At 36.1% G+C, this 21,999-nt stretch overlaps 5 protein-coding genes across 5 annotated transcripts; 4 read left to right on the top strand and 1 right to left on the bottom strand.

Annotated features, from left to right (window-relative positions):
• Positions 1 to 133: 133 nt before the first annotated feature.
• On the top strand, positions 134 to 608 carry PHYBLDRAFT_132479 (hypothetical protein; the record flags this gene model as incomplete). The annotated part of the gene is made up of 3 exons (XM_018429498.1): positions 134 to 245; positions 299 to 369; positions 427 to 608. The coding sequence occupies 3 exons, from the start codon at positions 134 to 136 to the stop codon at positions 469 to 471; spliced, it is 228 nt and encodes a 75-aa protein (XP_018294497.1). The 3' UTR covers positions 472 to 608.
• Positions 609 to 3,639: 3,031 nt separating this feature from the next.
• PHYBLDRAFT_59989 (hypothetical protein) lies at positions 3,640 to 5,368 on the top strand (the record flags this gene model as incomplete). Its single annotated transcript, XM_018440587.1, has 8 exons — positions 3,640 to 3,746; positions 3,922 to 3,955; positions 4,054 to 4,248; positions 4,349 to 4,453; positions 4,541 to 4,725; positions 4,781 to 4,927; positions 5,039 to 5,081; positions 5,159 to 5,368. The coding sequence occupies 8 exons, from the start codon at positions 3,640 to 3,642 to the stop codon at positions 5,366 to 5,368; spliced, it is 1,026 nt and encodes a 341-aa protein (XP_018294496.1).
• A 456-nt stretch (positions 5,369 to 5,824) lies between these two features.
• On the bottom strand, positions 5,825 to 10,563 carry PHYBLDRAFT_76136 (hypothetical protein; the record flags this gene model as incomplete). The annotated part of the gene is made up of 5 exons (XM_018443125.1): positions 5,825 to 8,621; positions 8,887 to 9,150; positions 9,265 to 9,541; positions 9,645 to 10,415; positions 10,479 to 10,563. 5 exons carry the CDS (start codon positions 10,561 to 10,563, stop codon positions 5,825 to 5,827), a joined length of 4,194 nt encoding a protein of 1,397 aa, XP_018294495.1.
• Positions 10,564 to 13,955: 3,392 nt separating this feature from the next.
• PHYBLDRAFT_186295 (hypothetical protein) lies at positions 13,956 to 15,629 on the top strand (the record flags this gene model as incomplete). The annotated part of the gene is made up of 4 exons (XM_018439216.1): positions 13,956 to 14,097; positions 14,209 to 14,667; positions 14,829 to 15,008; positions 15,100 to 15,629. The coding sequence occupies 4 exons, from the start codon at positions 13,956 to 13,958 to the stop codon at positions 15,585 to 15,587; spliced, it is 1,269 nt and encodes a 422-aa protein (XP_018294494.1). The 3' UTR covers positions 15,588 to 15,629.
• Positions 15,630 to 16,140: 511 nt separating this feature from the next.
• Positions 16,141 to 17,556, top strand: PHYBLDRAFT_59985 (GATA-type zinc finger transcription factor; the record flags this gene model as incomplete). Its single annotated transcript, XM_018440586.1, has 6 exons — positions 16,141 to 16,154; positions 16,286 to 16,604; positions 16,689 to 16,919; positions 16,978 to 17,076; positions 17,144 to 17,252; positions 17,315 to 17,556. 6 exons carry the CDS (start codon positions 16,141 to 16,143, stop codon positions 17,554 to 17,556), a joined length of 1,014 nt encoding a protein of 337 aa, XP_018294493.1.
• Positions 17,557 to 21,999: the final 4,443 nt, after the last annotated feature.

The raw sequence follows: 21,999 nt of genomic DNA, 5'->3' as shown, positions 1-21,999 counted from the left end.
ATGTGCACTTGGCAGTGTGGAACAAGATCTTAAGGCGACGTCACTACCTCTGATTGTTGGAACACCGTTAGCCTTTGAGCTCCAGTCAGGTTTGCACACAAGGAATCACTATACTTTTTCTCCGACCTTCATCATGAGCACATCCGAGATTAAAGATCAAGCCCAGGAGCTTATAAACGCACCAAAGACATTTGTCAAGGAAGGAATCCAGTTCATCAACCGATGCAAGAAGCCTGATCAGAAGGGTAAAGCCTCTTTTCTTCACTACACGCACGCGTTACTGAAATTCTGTGTATAGAATTTCTCAAGATTTCCCAGGCTGTTGGTATGGGATTTGCTGCCCTTGGTGCTCTCGGCTACATTGTAAAGGTAAGAGGAAACTAAGCTAAATGTGATGAGGTCATAAATTCTCATCATCGTTATTAGCTCATTCATATCCCCATCAACAACATCCTTGTGGGTGCTGCTTAAAGTCATTGGCGTCACTTGGATGGTCTGAACGACCAAATACCGGTGCTTTGTATAATCCATTCTTCATTAATCATGCGCTTAGGCTCACTTTAGACATAAAATCTTGAAAAATACATTTTTGAATTCGACGTTTGACCTACTTGCGTGCCCTGTATATATATATATATATATCATGGTAATGTGGATGACTAGGAAGAATTATGAAAAAAAAATCGACAAAGTGTTTGTGCTGTACATGTTTTCTAAAAAGATATGGAGTGACTATAAATTCACCATGAAGGAAAGGAAATGGGGAAAGTTCATTGGTTTGAATTGGATTTAGTACGAAGTATGTTGACTAGATTAAATATTGTAAGGAATGAAAATTCAATCCTTTGTATTCTTGAAGAGCATTAGGGAAAAGATTAGTGCATACTATTGCTATGCACATATATTCAAACTGTAGCTTAGAATATAGTGACAAAAAGGGTATTGTTATATACAGTTAATATGTACATGTAAATGGCAATCGTATCATTAGAAAATGCCGGCCTAATAATGTGGTTCCTGGAGAAAAAATGACTGAGAAGATCTTTGAAATAAAATTTAGAGCCATGATAGCTATAATCTTTGGCTATGTGATCTAAAGCATATTGAAGCCAAGGCCTTGTAAAACAAATCATGTTTTGATTTATTAATATACGACTCTTCTTGGGTAATGATATAGTAGTATTTGATCATATAAAAAATCAAGATGGGGAATATTGTATAAAAATCACATTTATTCCTAACCAAGTATTCTAGGTTGAATACCAAGCAAACTTATATTATATGTGTAAAATCATATATATATGCATAGCTTAAAACGTGATATTTATAAAAGCCCATGAACAAATTACCACCATTTTTTTTCCATTCTTGACATTTCTTTTTTGTTTGAACTGTATTGTATTATGTTCTTCCAAAAATTAAATTAAAATAGTATTTATAATCTTATGAACTGGAGTTTTTGTGAACTTGAATAGTCAAAATCACTATTAATTTTTAACTTGCAAAGATAATCAATACTTCTTTAGTTTGTAAAAGAAAAGGCCTAGACAGCTATAGACTAACGTTTTCAAGGTATGTCTACTATAATGTGGACCTATTAATCGCAGAATCTTGGGCCAATACACTTCCTAATCAGCAACTAAGAACTAAGGATATTGCTGGAACCTCACTTTACTTTTATTTATTAATTTATTAGTTAAAGTTCAACGTTGTTGGATAAATATAATAACAGTAGAGTTTTATATGAAATTGGAAGCTAGTCACTCTTCATATGTAGCAAAAAGAAATAAATATTATGTTCTGAGAGGATTCAAGATGCTAAGGGTGTTTTTCTTTGCTTTGATAGTATGTTAAAATGTGTAGCTCTTATCAGCTTGTACTAAAGTTTATCACCCGAAAAGATGCATTATTAGTTCTTGTAATATGTTTTTAATAAGAGTAATTTTTAGGATAAAAAAGGACAATATTGTTTTTTTTTTCACAGTAAACAAATGTTAAAAATAAACAAAAACCTTGAGAAAACAAGTAGGTGATTTTTCATTATTATGAATTTCAGGGTAAAGGGATCTATTTATCGCGTCAAAGTAGTTTAAAAATATACCAATATTAAAACTACCCGCGGAAAAATAGTAGGTTCTTGTGGTATTCAAGTCTGACTACTGAGATAAATATAAAAGGAGTACAGAGAGAAGAAAGTCAAAATTAGTGTTACGCGACCTCTATTTACACCAAATTGAAAATAAGGGGCCATGTTTTTCTTTTAAAAAGAAAAACCAGGAACTTTGGTTATCTCTTCCTGAAGGGGAGAGGAACCTTATAAAAAACCAAAAAAAATGTTTAGAAGATATTCCAAAGGGTATTATAATTAGTGTCAAATCTCAAAGTTGCTCAGGTAATTTGATGCATGGAAGTCTAAAGTATATTCTGTTAAACATCTATGTATACACGATATATAAATTACTATTAGATGTAAAGGCACCTTGGTGTGTGCGTGTATGTGTTATTGATGTTTTTGTAGATGTAAGGTCTTTAGAAGTACATGTGTTGCACACCATATTGTAGTTATTTATATAGGTAAGGTAGTAGTACATAATGTTTGTAATAATATATATATATATTAAGAAGGGGTTTATATAACAGCATGATATTAGAATTGCTTTATGGGTATATTAATGATTTCTGATATGGCCTGTACGTAATTATCAATAGCTTGGTGGTACAACATGGTTCAATAATCTGTTTTCAAAGTAAGTATTAAATGTTTTTCGTTCCAAACGGCAAAATATTAGATAAATTATGGTTAAAGTTTTTGAAGCTAATTTGAAATTAAATATCTCAAGATGTATTTCCACAATATGATTAATTTCTAGTAACAAGGTTTATATGGTGAAACCAAGCTTATGTTAAATGAAAAAAGAAAACAAGGTTGATATACCTTAAACTCTGTTTTTATTCATTTCTTTCATGTACGGCCATAGGGAGAACACAAAATACAGAAAACGAAAACAAGGTTTGATGTAACTATGGCAACATAATACAATACGCTAATATAATATAATACAATTTATCCATGAAGATTAAACCGTCGCCTTGGTTCCATGGTTATAGATATCATTTGTTTTCTACCATAGAAATCTCTACTGTCAGCCGATTATACACTATTATTATTTATTATTTTTGGGGAAACCCCTTTCAAAGAGAAGGTTGTTCTTTAACATGTGATTTAAAGGTGTTTTAATTGCCATCTCTATGTCGCCGATCTATAAATCTATATCCATTGAAAGCTGATTTGAAACTGAGTATTCTTAATTCATCAGATTCTTTTTTTTCTAATGCCTTGCTCGGAGAAATATATTTTGCGATCAACTTCCCTATTGAACCATCCCCAAAAAAAACGATGCCTTTACGGTGACAACTGCCCTCAAATAAATACGTTTATTATCATCCTGATTTATTATTTTTCAAAATAGGTACTAAAAAATCGTTGTAAATGCAGCCCATTGTCTTAAATTGCTGATTTAAATTGATGACTGTTTTGTACCTTTTTTGGACATATCTGACTTTTACTGCAGTTGAATCAATTTTTTTTTATCGTATAATCTTTCTTTCTTGTGTTTATTTGTATATACAATATTTAAAATGCTATTACAAGAAGTGCCCTTGTCAGGCACAGACAAGAGTTCTGTGTGTACTATCGCATCAGAACATATCAAGAAATACGCTGAATCAGATAGTTTGCCAACAGAGTAAGGATACTCCATCAATTGGCAGTAATAGAATAAAGAAGATCTTTCAAGCAAAAACCGGATATCGAGATGTCAATGTTATACATGAATCAAAACAGTCGTATTTGAATATGAGAGCCTTACGTTTAATACAAAAGTTATTTATTTGCTTTGATATTCTATTTGAACACATTAGACTGTACAAGAGCATATATTCACAAGAACAATTGGTACGCAAATTTCACTACGACATATAAAAATTAAGAAGATCTTTAAATAACGACCTTTACATGGATGTTTATTGATTGATCAAGGCTTCCCTTTATAGATACACTATGCAAAGTGTTTTGCAAGTGACCCACCTCAGAGTACTTGGCTATTACAAAAAATATTAGATATACCAGGTGTATTAGTACGCTATGGTATCTTGTTTCCTTTGCGATTAGCAACCTTGAGTGCAGCCAGTATAGCATTTTTTACCACACTTCCAGTAGCAGTAGCAGCCAACAGTAATTACATGGTAGTAAGTATACATATGCACTTAAAAAAAAAGGGTCATTTTGATCATTCGATTTAGGAATGAATTAACTCATTATACATTACGATTCACAAAAAAATACTAGTCAACACTAGTCAAATACTATTGTAAAGCAATTCTTGTTTCTCTTGGTACAGTTGTTGAATACAATGGTGAAAAGCCTCATTTGACAGAGCCTCATGTGTTTGTGGTAAGTTTAATAATCATTTAGGCTTACAATTAGACCTAATCAACAGACTGATCATTTCAAAATTGTCTTTATTTTTCTTAAAAAAAGGCAAATCATACATCCTACCTAGATTTTATCCTTCTAAGTGCAAATAGATTTCCTAATGCAGTAGTCATGGCACGACATGGAGGTGCATTAGGTTTCTTACAAAACTATGGATTGAATTTTTTGCATTCAATGACCTTTGACCGGTCTAATATGGAAGAGCGCAGGCTTTTGTCAGAACGGCAAGTGTATAATAAACGGATAAGATAATAATCTCTAACATTGCACTTATATGCAATATAGGTTAAAAAGCCACGTAATGAACCCAAATACATGGCCTAATCCAATGGTCATATTTCCAGAAGGTACTTGTGTCAATAATCAATACGCCATTAGATTTCAAAAAGGAGCTTTTCAACTTGGTGTAAAGGTGTGCCCGGTTGGTATAAAGTAAGTCACATTTATACACAATTCAAAAATCATGAGTTGATATAAAGATACGTGAAATATATTAAGGAGTTATCTGTTTTGTGTTGAATTCTTTTTTTTTAATAATTCTAGGTATAACCGTGCGTGGGGAGACCCATACTGGGATACTAGAAAGGTGAATAAAAAAAAATACACAAGAAATTCACTTTATCTTTTTACTAAAATGTAAATTTTGAGCTAATTTTGAAATAGGGATTCTTGTACTATGGCTTTTATCGAATGACACGATGGATCACACCCGTCAAGGTTGTGTACATTCTACCTCAGAGTCAGACAGAGGACGAGAATTTTGCAGATTATGGAGAACGGGTCAGAAAGACGATTGCGGATTCCATTGGACTCAAGATAGAAGATTTCAATGGGATGGCTAAACGCGATTTGTTAGATAAGATCAATCTTTGATAGAGAAGTCATAAAGTAATCGTTATATAGATGCCTTTGCGGGTAAATAGGCGCATAGAATACACATTATAAATTCACGACATATTATATTATTAAAATCATCATTCATCATTCATTCTTCATCATTAATTTCTTCTTAAAAACATTATTAAACGATACGGCACAATGGATAAGCTCACGTTGATATTTGATTAATAAATAAATAAATAAATTACTATTACTTTTACTATTATTATTATCATTATTATTAAAAGAAGAAGTAAAAATGCTAATGGTAAGAAAACTTAATAAAAAAAAAAGAAAAGTCAATAAATATAAAATAGATGAAAGGTTGAATAAGGTAAATGATACGACAGATATAGAATAATAGTAGTAAATAATAAATAATAAGTAATGGAAAATGTATTTGGATCCAGCTATGATTTTTTGTAGTTTGTGTTCCATTTCTACTCAACCTTAAAGCTTAAATAGAATGCGGTCCTTGGGAGGGTTGGTTTTGTTGCGTCTGATGATATACTTTTTACCAAAATGCTGCATGACAACACGTTCCCAGAGAACAGTGGCAAGACTGTTCGCAAGTACGTATCCCCACAGTTTCCAACGGAAGGCCTTAGGAAGGACATTGTGTCCAATAGGAGAGTTGTAAGGGTCGATTGTCCAGTTAGGCTCAGGGTAACCGAGCTCAACCAATGTCTCCGCCGTACCACAGTTAATACGAAAAATGCAACTGTAAGGGTTGGGATCGGCGAGGATCAAGTAACTGGTACTGACAAAAAAGGCGGACCAGATGAATACAAGCACATAATTGCGCCACCAGGACTGACGGTAAATAGAGCCAAAGTTCACAACAGCAGCGTTGTTAAAGAATTGGAACATGATAATTAGGACGAGCAACTCAGCCTCATAATTATCGCCAATCAACCACCATTTGGCAGAGTCAACTGCAGACGCGTCAAATTGGTTACAGATAAACCAATCCTGCTGGAAAAGCCAAGCAACACCGGCAGCGAGGAACCAAAAGTTGATAAAAATAACACCAAGCACGGATCCAAGTGTGTAAGCACCAATAGGCTTGGCAGTAGGACGCGACGGACCGAGAACAGCAGCAGGTTGAGCCTGGGTAATCGCAAGTGTCATGGTAGTAGTAATAAAACCATCGATGGTAATCCAAGAAGACTGGGGTGCAATTACAGTGAAGTAAAACATACTCAATTCCCAGAAAGCCATACACTCGCCATAAAAGATCAGGAATTTGAAATTGGCAAAACTAGTGGCCAGAGCACTACGACCTTGTTTGAGCAATTCAACACATTGCATAATAGAACGGTTGCTGGTACTGAAAGGAGACACAATAGAAGCTTCGGCTTCAGACAGGGCAATACCAACGTGTGCGGCACGCAGAGCACCGCAATCGTTACCACCATCACCACACATGGCTGTAACACCCTTTTCCATATGAAGTTGAACACAGTCTACCTTGTCGGTGGGTGTCATACGAGCAAACACACGAGTGTGCAATAAATACTTTCCAATTTCTTCACGCTGGATTAACAGTTCAAAAGCACGTCCAGTAATTGCCAATTCAATTTGCTTTTCATGTTTTTCGCGATGATCTTCTTCGAGACACTGATCGACATTAACGCGTTCTCCAGAGTCCACATCATGCCACATCACGGATCCATTTACAGCATCACCAAGCAATACTTGCTGGTTGGGGGAAATCATACCGCACTGACGGGCAATAAAGATACCTGTGAGAGCAGTATCACCAGTAATCATGACTACGCGAGTATCACCTCCCTTGAGCTGGGAAATAGCATCGGTAGTGTCATGCTTGAGCATGTTACGGAATAAGATAAATCCACAGAAATCAGAGTCTTGCTCAAGAGCATCACGACTCATGGTCTTGATATCTTCCATCTCAATATCTTTACCGAGAACACCGAGGTCGCGATGGGCCATGGCAAGGACATAACAGCCCTTTTGTGCGTACTGAGCAGCCTTTTGGTCATAGTCAGCAGGGACAGATGAAGAGCGTGAGAGATGCTTAACGCGTTCAAAAGAACCTTTTAGGTAGACATGAACATGTTCAGTAATTGGATCAAGCACAGCAACTGACTGGGAGGCACGAGCATGGACAAATTCAAAGCGCCGCAATACGTGAACGGGCGATGAGGTGGCTCCAGCGGCTGGGGACGAGACGGGGCTGATGAGGGTGTCAAGGTACAAGGGGTCGGCGGGAGGGAAGAGCTCCCATTTCATGGCGTGGAAAGACTCAATATCGACTGGGTTTCCAATGAATTGATCGCCGACCTTCGTGACAGCATGACAGGTTGCGATACCGCGTGCAAGGGTCTGTTCTATTTCTGAGGGATTTTCATGGCGTTCGCCAAAACCAGCGCTGGTGGTGTGGGCTACAGCGCCATAAAACTCAAGGCCTTCTCGGGTGAGTGTGCCGGTCTTGTCGAAGCAGAAGATGCGGACTTTTCCGGAAAGATTGATTCTGGGTAAATCAATACAGAGAATCTTCTTGCGTCTCAGACGAGTGGCGCACACGGACTGGTTGATTGTAAAGGCAGCAGGCAAGAGGGGAGAGAAGATCTCGGATATGACAAACACGCCATAGAACCAGCTGGTGATGTTACCGCGACCCATGAGGTAGACAGCCAGACTGAAGGCAAGACCACCCCAGAGTAAGAGGATAGATATGGCAACCTTGAGATGTTCATTGAAGATGAAAGAGACGGGGGCAGGGAACAAGATTTTGTGGATCAGCATACCCTTTTCACTTGCAATACCTGTGCGGAGGGTCAATGCGCGAACACGGTTCACAGACTCTCCTGCTACAGTTGTGGGCATTGTCTGGGCAATTGTTGTACCAGCAAAAAGAGAATTGACTTTGCTGGATCCGTTGGGTTCATAGTCATTATCGTCCACACCGATCGCAAATTTGCGGATTGGCATGGCTTCACCAGTCAGAGAAGATTCATTTGCAACTACGGCACCACTGAGGAGTACACAATCACAGGGTACATCAGAATGCTGCTCGACTTCAAACACATCGCCTGGTACAAGATCAGCGCTTGAGACACCTTCTTTCCAAATGCCGTCTCTGAGTACGGTAACCTTTGTTTCGGTCTCAGCCATTTCCTTGATACGGTGCTCCGCACGTAGTCTGAGGATGACTCGAATAAAGGCAGCAGATAAAATGATACCAGTCTGTACGAGACCCATTTTGTAATAGGCAAAGTAACTAATAAAAGCATGATTAGCATTTGATCCGATTGGTTATCTTTAGAGCCATTTCCTTTTTTATATGTATATAAAGGAACTAAGGACTGGTAGATAACTTCGCTTCGATTCATAGAAATGGATACTTACTACCAAACCCACATACACATCATCTGATACAGATAGATAAAGGAGCTAAACCTAATAGAACGAAGAGGTTAAGATTGGATTGTCCTATTTGGGGTCTGTGGTACTCGGACACCCTTTTGTTGTGTAAGGTTACTTACTCTTGGATAATGGCCATTAAAACAGTGGGTACATATACTTTGATAAGGTTGGAACCCAGTAAACCAAGGCGTTGATGGGCTTCCTCGGATGTCAGACCATCTTGCCAGCTTTGAAGTTTGCGGTTCGTCGATCCAAGGTCAAATTCATAGGGCTCGAAGCGCATGCTTGTGGCATTGAATACATAACGCATGCACTCATACTCAAAGTATCGGAGATTGTTGGGTGTAAGATGCACAGGGCAAGTTTCAATAACTATATCCATTCTACATTATAAAAATAAGAAAGCAAAGATCAATACATATAAATAAATTATAATTGATGATTAAAACCCCGAATCTATAGAATATAACAAGTTTGAAAGAGAAAATTTTATGTACCCCAAACGTTTAACTGCGCGCTGTTCGATTTCACGGAGTTTCTTGAGCCATTTGCTATCATCTTCAAGGAAGACGACCTCAGCCTGGCGACGCTCTACCTGTACATAAGGACTGGTATGGGGGAATGACTCGATTCTAAAGTAGTTTCGAATTGTCTTGCGGAAGAGCATCACAACACAAAACCAGGTAGCAGCAATATGCCAAACAGCGCAAAATATCTTGGATGACAAGTCGGATGTCAAAAAGACTTCAAAAGCTACTCCTGTTACTGTTCCGTCTATTATGGGGTGACACACAAACACATGAAAATAAATGAAGAGTACAAACGTTAGAATTGGGTTTCTCTTTAAAGCTATAACAATGGAGATCAATCAACTTACAATAATCGCCCACAATTATTCCAATAAAGACGAAGAACAGAAGAGTAACGACCACAACAGAACCAAAACCAAACAGGCCAAAGTAATCTGTGACGTATCCTCTGAAATGAAGACGTTCAGATTCATTGACCGAAGTACCAGTGTTGATATCCTGAATTGAGGAGGACTTTTCTTTGGTGCTGTCGTTTTCACTAGGAAGTTTTGTTGTTGCCTTTTCGTTGATTGCACCGGATGCCACTGATTCAGCAAGAAGACGGTTGAAACGAATTTCTCGAACGTGTTTGTATGCATACCAGAACAAGAGGATTGCTGCTTCAGCACCCATCAGTGCCCACACAGCGATCCACATAGGCTCCGTAAAATTGAAGTATGGTTCGGGAAGTGGTGGACATTCAGCCCAGATAGAAGGGGTATCGAAAGTACCCCAAACATTAATAGCGTCGGTATTAGATATTCCGGCAGCTTGACCGCACAAAGTGCGGGCCTGGGTGAGTTTGTTGGTGGGATCAAAGTGGGTAATATTAATCAGTTGGCCGGCAGCACAGGCAAAATAGTTTGCAGCGAGCGAGGGATCACCACACTGACAAATATTGGCAATTCCTTCGCATGATTCTTGACAAGTACCGTCACCACAGAACTGGAGGCCTGTAGCGCAGGTTGCTGCCAGACCAGAAGGACAGTTTGCTAGATCTGTAACACACAGTTGAGGGCAGACAGCATCGTAAGATGGTTTGAGAGGACATGCAACTCCATCAAGATCGTAATCGTTTGCTAAGTATTCAAGTTAGTAAATTTAAATAAATAAATATGTAAAGCAGATAACCCAAGACTCACGAATTTCAAACAAGGGCAATGCCGTTGTTAGTTGCGAGGCGTTAAACACCAGGCACAGGGCTCCAAGGACCCAAGCAGCTCTCATGGAAAGGAAAGTGAAAATCGAGGTTGGAAAAGAGAGAAAGAAAATTAAAGAATTTAAGAAAAAAAGCCAATTTAACAAAGATTTGATCAACCTAAAAAAAAAAATCAAAAAAAAATTCAAAGCTTGGTCTGACAATATTATATATATCAGTAGTGTTCCCAGAAAGTGAAAGTGAAGTCGCACTAGATGAAAATAGATGTTGCACCAAGTTAAGAGTGAAGGGGCATCGTTAAAGGTGCACCACCGTTTGGCTGTCACAACAACGGGATTAGAAAAGACCTTGTCATTTTTTTATGTTTTTTTTTATCATCATCAAAATACATTGGCAAAAATTAAAGGTATAGAAAATTGTTAATGTTATCTGGCTGGCTTTGGTTCAAGACATGTACCGACTTAGCCCACCTAATAGTAGGAGTGTTCTAAGGGAATTTAGTAAATTACCCAAGTGGACAGATTCTTTTCTAAATTTCACTAATATAAAGACTTGATCGTACTTTGTAAAAATAAAATAAAAAAAAACCTTTTTCCCCAATATATATCCTATATTTTATAATATTTTTCTTTTAAAAATATATATATAAACTCCTAAATATAGCATAGGTAAATCAGATTATTACGGTAGCCGTAACCAATATTAGCAGTGGCTAGCAAAAAATTAGTTTTATAGAGTAGTTTCTAACGTACTTCTTTTGGTAGCTAAACTGCTGTGTATTCACTGTTTATTCACCAGCCTTCAAATATTTATTTATTAAGAATTTTCCTTAATGCCATTTCTCTTCTTTCAGCTTTAATTCATCAAACTCATTTACGCGTGTTATAGTCAGTAGATTTTTTTTTGCTGTTAATTTCGAGGCAAAATATGGACTGACACTGTGTTGAGATCATAATAGCACTCTTGTGAGAGACGGGATACAAGATATCACAAAGAACCAACAGTTTATTTCTAGTGCTTAGAAAGCTGTATTTGGTGTCTATCTTACATATATTTGATATGAGAATGAGTTAAGACAAGGTAATATGCACAAAACTATGAAGCCATCAATCTATAAATCTCCCACAACTAATTAAATACATTTGAATCGGGTCCCTACACCAGAAATACTCTTTATCATTTGTTGATTATAGAATTAGCTCTAAGCTCACCTTTTAAATAATTGGATCTTTATACAGTATAAAATAAAGAAAGAGCAAATATTTACTCAATACAACAATGTTACCATGGCTAATTTATTTGAGCCAATTTTTTCAATTTATTATTGTTCCTTTCTTTTTTGCTTTTCGTATTAAACCTCTCTACTTTATGAAAGTAAAATAATAAAGCTGAAAAAATGGACTATCCTTTATTTGTACAGTACGGCTATTTCTTCTTAATACAGACCTGCTGGGAATACCATTCTACCTTGTATTTCTCTTAAAGCGAGTCTACAAAGTAGCCTTTAATACATTTTCATATTCTCGGGAAGTCTTTGGAAGTATTATACATATTTGGGGTCGCTTATTATAGCCAGGAATTAACAGCATTTTAAGTGTTTAGGAGGGCATTTACTGCCTGCCCTGAAAAAGACAAACAGAGAAAATATAATGTTGTATATAGTCTCGTATTCTCATACTGCTGGTTTTAGAAGTGTGTTGAATAACTGGGATCAATTCGGCTGCCACTTTTTTGAAATACATATAAAGAAAAATTATGATACTGCCCAATATTTGATGGCTTCTATAAGTAAAATTATTGAAGCGGATTGTATTGTGTGCCAGAAAGACTTTAAGCTAGCATGTTTAGTCTTCGTTAAAAGAAATATGTAAACACTCATGAGACTATATCTTGTCAGATTAATTACTAAAAGTTTCAGATACAGAGACATATTCGCCACTTCTGTTCCATTGTCCACAGTCTACTTATATGTAGACATAGATCAAAGCTTATTTACATTAATAGACATGTAATAAGGTTATTGTTATTTTCATTTATCTGTATTGAAGAGCTATTCAAATAACTTTATCTGACACACTTTGACAAGAGAAAAAAAACGAGCGTTTAATCAAAACATAATGGAATGTGTTTCATGCAAAAAACTGACTATTACAGGTTTTTACGCTCTTTGGAACAATTAAACTTCATTTATAAACTCGAGAAAAAATAAAAGTCATTCACAGCTTGAAACATAGTTGAAGAATCTCGGGAGACAAAACGAAACGGCATCTTACCTTATAATTACAACTACTAGTTGATTACTACCATTATGGATTGGCATTGTTTTTGTGTCTTGTGGTTTAAATGCTAGTCGAAAATCACTTTTTTTTTCTTTTTTTTTCTTACAGTGAATACACAAATAAAGGTGATTGAAGTAGCTGGAATAATAGGGCTGCCAGTATTAAGGTTTGTGTTCATTCTATTTTACATGTTGATGTACTTTTGAAAGAATGGAGATTAGGTGAGCTTTAGAATGTCCAACAATTTAAATTTGACAATTGAGCATTATATATATATATATATATAAAAGCTGTATTAATAATAATAATAAAAATAGCAGAGAGGTGTTATTGTTGGTAGTTTTGTTTGACACGAACATCGTATTGATTCCAATATGTGTACCCGAGTTTGCTTTGTTTCAAATGGAATTGCAGTCTGTGCTCCATTTGACTTGTTCTTTCTAGAAGTCTAGGATGTCCAATCAAGGGCCTCTCCCAATTTCCTTGCTCGATTTCATTTGTTTCACTCTCAGATAGTCTACAAAAATTGTTAGCATCACACTTTACACGTCATCATTTTGTAGTCTTTCTCATCTCGATTTTGATTTTATGCTCAAAGCGGGATTCTGGTCTCTACAAGCAACTTTCCCAACTCCCCTTCATTTCATTCTGTCCCAAATATATATATATATACAATATATATATATATATATATATTTATACAACATACACCTATATATATATATATATACATAAATATATATATAAAAATATATACACATACATTATACACATATACACACATACGCATATAAGCATATAAAGATATACATTTAATAGATATATATATATATATTTTAAAAAAAAAAGAAAAAGAAAGAAAGAAAGAAACGGAAAAGGAAAAGAGAAAGGAAAAACCAGCTTAAGATAACACAGTCAACTTTGTATTTTACTATTAATTACTATTACTGTTAATTATTACTATCACTATTTAAACAACATAGTTGTAATATTAATCATAAACACCACAGCTCGTATATTCTTACACCCTCCCCCCACACACACACATACACACAAAATGTTACCTCACAGCACAGCAACAAAGAAATCAAGCAAGTATATATAAAAGAATAAATAAATATATATATAATTGCATCTAGTCTAATGAGATTTCCAAATGACTCGACTCATCTTATTCAGACATGACTGAAGAGCAACAGACAACTCTTCGCCAAAAGAGTAACAAGATAGACCGTTTAACGACAGGCAAGTCTAACAATGAAGTGAAGAGAGGGATAATGTATTTAAGAGATAAAAATGAGAGTACATACTATACCCTGGAGTGTAAAGAGATATATAGATAGAAAGGCAGAAAGAAGGATCCAATCAATGTCTATTTCTTGTCCATCATCAAGTAAACCTATTGGATGCGGCGGATAAAAAAAATCCCATTAGGCATTGCTGCATTGTCCAAACCTGTCTTGCAAGCGGAGGGTGCCTTGGACTGGTCCAAGCACGTCACACCCACTATCCTGACCGTATTTCAGGAACAAGATGACTGGACTCAAGTACAATCATTGAAACGGTCAGCAGGGGATGAAGCTGAAGGAGTTTTGTCCCCAGGTAAAGAAGGCGGCTGGAAGAAGATCAAGGGATCATTGGAAAGTCGGACTACAGATCCATCGGTATCAAGTACTCTCGCATTTGATACCGAAGATCAAAGGGCATTTGGGGCCTTACCAATGGAAGAAGACAAGGTGATAGTTCAATGCAAAGAATGCGAGCGGCCAATGCTGGCAAGTAGCTTTAGTGAACATCTGCAGGTGTGTGAAAAGCAACCACAAGGCAAAACAATCAAGGCTGGAAAGACCGGAGATAAAAAGGCGCAAAAGAAGGGTATAAAGGGCGTCCAAGGTAAACCCGAAGAAAAGAAGAGGTTATTGAACACAGCTCATACTGATAAGTTGATCTAGGAGAGAAGAAGAAGAAGGAAAAGCAAAAGAAAGCTACACCAAAGCAAAAAGGTATTACATTGTATTTGTTGAAGAAGATGATAATAAGTATTATTGTGTAAGCTCCTCTGGATCTTGACAAGCAGTGTGGTGTAATTCAGGGACAGAACAATACACCTTGTACTCGATCGTTGACATGCAAAAGTCATTCTATGGGAGCCAAACGAGCAGTGGCCAACCGATCGCAACCTTACGACGTACTTCTTGCTGCCTATCAGAAGAAATCCATTGGTCGGCCTCAAAGTATGTCTCTATTAATTTCACAAGACAACTCACTGTGCATACACACATATATGTATCTGTTGTATATATATACATATATGTATATATTTAGCTGGACCTGCCTCGACCGGGTCTAATCCTACGGCAGTGACACCAATAAAACCTCCACCAACCAGACCTTTACCAACAGCAACTATATCCACGACCACAACGCCCTCTGCTGTTGAGCCTGTAGTATCTGACGAGCACTATGTAGATTCTGACGAGGAAGTCGAGACTGTTATGGATAGCATTCGCCAGAGTTATCCGACACCGATGGCATCCAAACCTTTTTATTTTGTTAAGCGACGACGTCAATGTTTTCGGCTCCGCGACATATTGCTGGATGCTATTACACCAAAGACTACTACGAGCAATAATTCATTGGCCAGCAGTGTAGTAGCGCCGCCAGCCAGACCACCTCATCATATGAACTCTTCCCTTGCTTCGTCATCGAATACCTCCTTTCCTTTTATTCCAGGTCCATCTGGAATGAGTCACTCGCCGTCACCCAATAATTATTCAATCGATACCTGGAACACTGGGACATCATATCTATAATTTTTTTTATAAAAAAAAAAGAACAAATTTATGACCACCATGAATATTTTAATATGAATTATTATTGAAGCTGTGATAAGATACGCCTTGTGTATTGCAAAGTTTTATTATAATATATATATAGCTGTAATAGATTACGTAAAATTTATATAGACAATATACAGATATACTTTCTTATAGTTGACTAGTATTTTTAATAGGTCAAAAAATACAGGGTAGTCAGAGATTGTGTTACGGACGTAGAAGTAATTTTTTTTTCTTCTTCTTCTTCTGATGGATAAGAGACAATTTTATATATATTTGTATTTTTGTATTCTTAGTCTGATCTTAATCTCAACACCTTGGCTTATCCCCACCCCCTCCCTTTTCCATCAGGCTACCAGAATTGTGGATTTTCTTATTTAAGTAACGCACTGACTTTAATTTCTTTGTTCTCTAGATTTGTGGCTCTTCTTCTTCTTATTCTTTATTTTATTTTTTCTTTAATAATTTTTAAATATATATTTATATATACACTTAGTAATATCATTATCATATTCATTCTTTATACACTATGGATCCTCCACTGTAAGCTATCAATCCAATTTAATATTCAAAGCAGTTTGATACCTACACATACCTATATACACATCTCTCTCTATATATATATATATATATATGTATATATGTATATACATACATGCATATTCTTTATGTAGCGGCAGAAATACCTTTACGAACGATCGTTTCAGCCTACCACCGATCTCAACTATAGACGATAGCCTTCCTAGTCGATCATGGCCACCTCCAGCAACAACTCTTCATCAAGTTCCTTTTTCTTCACCACCGAACCATCCCGAAAATTGGTCTCCTTCATCAACCCACAGTGAAACTAGAGACTACTTTTTTAATAGACCTGTTGACCACCATCACCGACAACGCTCTCTCCCTCAATTTCCTACAATGTATGCCTCTAATAGTCCTCAAGAACTTCCTTCCCCAGTCGCATCTCGAAGTGTAGAGAACGATATTGACGATGTAAGCCAAAGAAAAAAAAAAGAAGAAGCATAGAGACATAACAGTGGCTTGATGTGGTTGAATACCCACTGTTTACATTATTAGGTCATTCGACATTGTAGTGCCCTTGGGGAGAATATGGTCCGTCGTAAATCTCGACTATCAGACCCATATTACCTAAGCGACCTTGAACACACAAGACCTTGGTTGGATGATATGATCAGTCGTGCAAACCAGGTGCTGAATGCCCTCTTACGACTAAGAAAGCACCAAATGGCGGCAGAATATGTTCGGGCCCATGGTATTGATTCTCGACGTCGAGCTGGGACCAGTCAAGTAAGTCTAGAATTTTTACACCAAGTAGTTTACCTGAATGTGTGATCCTGCATTGTAGGCTATGGAAATTGGCGGTCCTTCTGAACGTGCTGGTGCCTTGTTGCCTTTGGGAAATGGACCAATGTCACTACATTCTATTCGTCAAAGAAAACGTGGGGTAATATATACATATATATAAATATATATATATGTATACCTGCCTATAATTAACTTGGCTTTACTAGAAACGAGCAACCTTTCAAGGACGATGCCATTCATGCAATATTTCAGAGACTCCAGAGTGGAGACGTGGTCCCGATGGTGCACGTACATTATGCAATGCATGTGGACTACGTGAGTTTTGTAGTCAGGACAACCTACTCTTTATTTATAATCTTGCCTATTGTTAAATATAGATTACGCCAAGATCACTCGTAAAAGGACAGATAGTGCTACAGCTGCGGCTGGTACAATGTCTGTGGAAGACGACCGAGAATCTTCAAAGAATCACAACAACAATAATGACGATGATGATGAAGAAGATGAGTCATGCAACACAAGATTAACCAACAGAAACACGTTTTCCGAATCACTGAGTGATCGAGACTCACCACTATTATCAGATGGATATGCTATGAACGAAGACGATACATCTTAACAAGCTATTTAAATTATGTTTTCCTTTCAAGTCAAGTCCCTGTACTCCCCCCCCCCCCCCTTTTTTTTTTTTTGCTTCTTCTTCTTTAACACTCATTTTTATTTTACTCCATTTTCAATTTCATTTTCATTTTCACTTTCATTTCCACTATTACTATTACTATTACTTTATGCCTTATATATATATGTGTGTGTGTACAGACACAAACAGACACAAACACACGCACATACACACACACACTCTCTCTCTCTCATTCTTACTAATTCATTCACTAACATATATATATATATATATTCTTTCTTTCCTTTATAATTTACAAGTATTTTTATGTACGTATATGGCTTTTATTCATTTGGCCTATAGGTATCAATTTTACACGAAATTCAATAGTTCTCTTTAATAAATACATGTCTTTTACAAGTTTAAAGAAGTTTAGGTTATAACTGTATCTGGCAGTTTATTCCCAAAACAGTAAATCCCAGAAAGATTTACAGTGTCAGAACAAGATTTTTTTTTTGAGATTCTATAAACGATTGAAGCTATATTTTCTATTATCGAATTTTTTTTTATTTTTATTTTTATTTTTTACCTTTATATTGTGAATCCATCGAATGCTTTGTATAGTAATTTTTGCTTTCGATTGGAGATTTTTTCTTTTTTCTTTTTTCTTTTTCTTTGGTATGTCAAAGGCTGATATGTAACACTCATCGGTTCGTTTGGTCTTGGCGGGTTATTCGGAACCTTGGTTTTCCCTTCCTTTTATGTATATAAATGTATACATCTTGTAGATCTACAAACATTTGATAGATTCTGTCGTTCTTGTAAATAAAAGTTCTATATTTTATTTTCTTCTCAAACTTCTTTAACATTTTCTTGTATAATATATATTATACGAATATCTGGCAGTATGTGTAACAGGACTCTATAAATGTGTATTTGAATGTATATGTATGCAAGTTTATATTTGAGAACCATTTTTTTATATGGAGCATATCAAGTAAGGCTAGATATATAAAATATCAATAGAGTCTTATGTTCGCTATCACCAAAATTTTAAGGTACATATTCTAGGGCCTTCAGGGGTTAAGTATCCAGGACTTGAATCTCAATTATTGAAGTTTAATTATATATGAATTCATATAAAGAATATCGATTTAATCTCAAGCAGAGCAGCTGAAATAAAAGTAATAAATATGGATATTATTGACTGTTTTGTGAATAGCATATGTATATTTATTTGAGAGTCTTAAAGAAGTATTTTCTTGTTACCAAAAGAAGAAACATCATTCGATGGTGGAGATAATATCAAAAAATACCAAAAAAAAAAGCATGCATTCCATTAGTATATTCCTTTTACTTCAATAAGACCCATGACTCAACCCAAAGGTAAAATCTCTTTAGTTGGCACATACACCTTTCTATTGCTTTCTTTCTTTTCTTTTTCTTGTAGCCTAATCAGTTACTCGTTTTTAAGTACCTATTTTGATTATATATATATATATATATTGAAGACAATCTATCTTTTTTAGAAAATATATAAAGGCAACAAAACAGTTCCGTAATTTCGGCTTTGTCTTTAAATGGATAAAAATGTACCATTTCTTTCAGTACTTGCGCATTCTAGAATAATTTAGACAATCGCATATAGACCCTGTAGATTGCGTTGGTTATAGAGTTTGGTAAGTGATAGCATTATTAATAACAATATACACCTGGCTTAGGGTGAAATTGACTTACTTCCAACTCCGCTAAAATCAAAGAAGTACACCTCTGTTTTTCAAGGTTAAATAAGTTCTCAAAGACATGATCCTTAAAGACAAAAAATGAATGGAAGATTTTGTAATATGTGTTGCTTATTTATATTAAAAATTGATGGAGGTTTAATAGTTAATAGCTCCTCCATGCTTCTTCCTAACTAATATCATACGATCTTTAATGCTCAGGCAAAACTTCACACAAGTACTTGCTGTGATTTCTGCCCACTCCTCCAACAAAGCAACGTCCAGTTCTTTTAGCGTGGTAGGCTGGGGTCTTCTATCTCTAACCTTGTTATCAAGGTAGCTCCACATATTCTCAATTGGATTAAAATCTGGACTTTTTGCAGGCCATGGTAAGATAGCCACATCGTTTCTTTTTTTCCACTGTTCCGCCAACTTGCTCTTATGTGGCTTGGCATTGTCTTCTTGGAGAAGGTAGGTGGTGGTGTCCTTGTCAGGAAGGGCAGCAAGAAATGGGAGATAGTTGTCCCTCAGTGTCTGGACATACATTTCTTTTGTCATGTAGTCATCTAATATAACTAGTGGGCCAACACCTCCTGCCCAAATACATCCCCAAACTGATACTGAACCACCCAACCCTTGCACTGCTGGTACCAGACAGTCATCGTCATACTTCTCATGCGGTTGGCGCCAAACATATTGCTGTCCACCTTTCTGAAAAAGGGTGAATCTGGACTCATCACTCCAGATTACTGATGTCCATTCATCATTCCAATTTTTTCGCTCCCTAACCCATTGCAAGCGTGCCTTCTTATGTGCTTCATCTAGGTAAGGCTTGGCTACAGCAACACAAGAGCGAAGGTCCATATCGTGCAGATATTTGCGTACTGTTGCTTGACTGATTGAGATGTCATGCATCTCTTTAACACTGCGCGTGATGGTAGCTAATGTGTCGCGTCTATTTTTTTTTGCGGTGAACTTCAAATAACGAATTTCCCGTGGTGATAGCTTCTTAGAGGCCCTAGGATGCTCCTTCTCAGCGCACGTCTTCTTTGTCTCGTATTTTTTAATTATACGATAAACAGTTGATTGGGGTATGCCTTCTGCATGTGAAATCTCATAGGAGCTACGTCCTTCTTTATATCTTCCAATAATCATTCCTTTTTCGAAATCTGTTGTCTTATAATATGAGTTGGTAGTTTTAGCTTTATTGTTCTTTGGCATTGTGATTTGTTTTATTAGAGAGATTACAGAATTAAAATAAAAGGAAAATAGAGGATGGTCTTCTTGCATAGAAAGAAGTCATGGCGGAGTTGGAAGTAAGTCAATTTCACCCTAAGCCGGGTGTATATATATATATATGCAATGGTTGTGTATGTACATATTTGTTACTGGTATCCCCGAAATTATACCAAGGTTTGTCAGGTCGGATATAAAATACCGCTAATATTGTAGAAAGCACCGTAGAGGCCTATCTTATTAAATACAAATAATACCACCAAAAAGATATTCTGGCTGATATTACCCGGGCATTCGGGTAATTCTTACACATAAGCCAGTCCCCATCTCTCTTATTCTTTAGAAAGGTCGTTCAAGCTCATCTTTGATCTCAGTAGTCTTTTCGTCCCCGGAGAGAATTGAATTATTGGCTTATTTTATATTATATTATAAATATCGTGTCCTTTAATTGAGCTGATAATCTATCCAAACAGGATAATTTTACAATAAAGAATTGTAATAATCGTGAGTCAAACCAATGCAATATATATATATAAATATATATTTGCACAGCGTGTGTAAATTAAAAACTGAAGTTTAAACCAACCTTTACCCAACCGATCAAGTTTATTCTTTCTGAAATTCACAAAGAATTGTATAGAGCCTTTAAAGATATATATGGGCATCTATATATGTATATGTACTTAAGTGTGCGCGTGTGTGTGTGTGTGTGTGTGTGTGTGTGTGTGCAATTTAATCATTATATACACTCGAATGTGGACTTGTAAAAAAATAAACAAATATATATATAGGTATTCTCGGTTGTCCATAGAGAATACACATCATTCAAACTGATGCCTGTGTTTGGTTTCTTTTGTGCATATCATGTCTACTAGCTAACCTAACAAAAGGTACGGTTGATCTACTCGTTTTGTTGAATATCAACATCCAAGGTCAAAGGTACAACCCACGAGATCTCGTTGATTAAAAAAAAAGGTTTCGGTGATAATCACAGAAATAACAAGACATCCCACAGGCGTACAACCAATGCTCACTCCAAAAATAATCAAAGAGAATATCATTTCTGACTCAATTTATATTGATCTATAAGCATAATGCAAGCCAAGTAGCTAGAATGTACCTCTAGGGCTTTAATTCCGTAAAAAGTACCATAGTTTCTTGTATTATGATAATTCAATTTATGAATGAGTGATTGGACCCAATGCTTATATAATATCTACTGTGTAATGACATGTATTGTGTCATTTGCTTGAGCCTACAATCAAGCCAATAAACTGGGTTACTGTTACATAACCAATGAATTCATTAATGCACTAAAAAAAAGCTATAAAAACTCGCACACAAACCAAGCATGTTTCAAACCCTGTCCATTAGTTTTAGTCTAGAGCTGAATTGCGTATTAGAAAATATAATCTTCTAATCTACATCTAATCTACAATTGATATGATAAATTTATTTCAGAGAAAATAAAAGGCTTATAATAGAG

Source organism: Phycomyces blakesleeanus (genome assembly GCF_001638985.1).
Source record: "Phycomyces blakesleeanus NRRL 1555(-) unplaced genomic scaffold PHYBLscaffold_6, whole genome shotgun sequence".
Taxonomy (NCBI): Eukaryota; Fungi; Mucoromycota; class Mucoromycetes; order Mucorales; family Phycomycetaceae; genus Phycomyces; species Phycomyces blakesleeanus.
The sequence above is the reverse complement of the archived record's forward strand: the minus strand, read 5'-3'. Positions and strand labels throughout refer to the sequence as shown.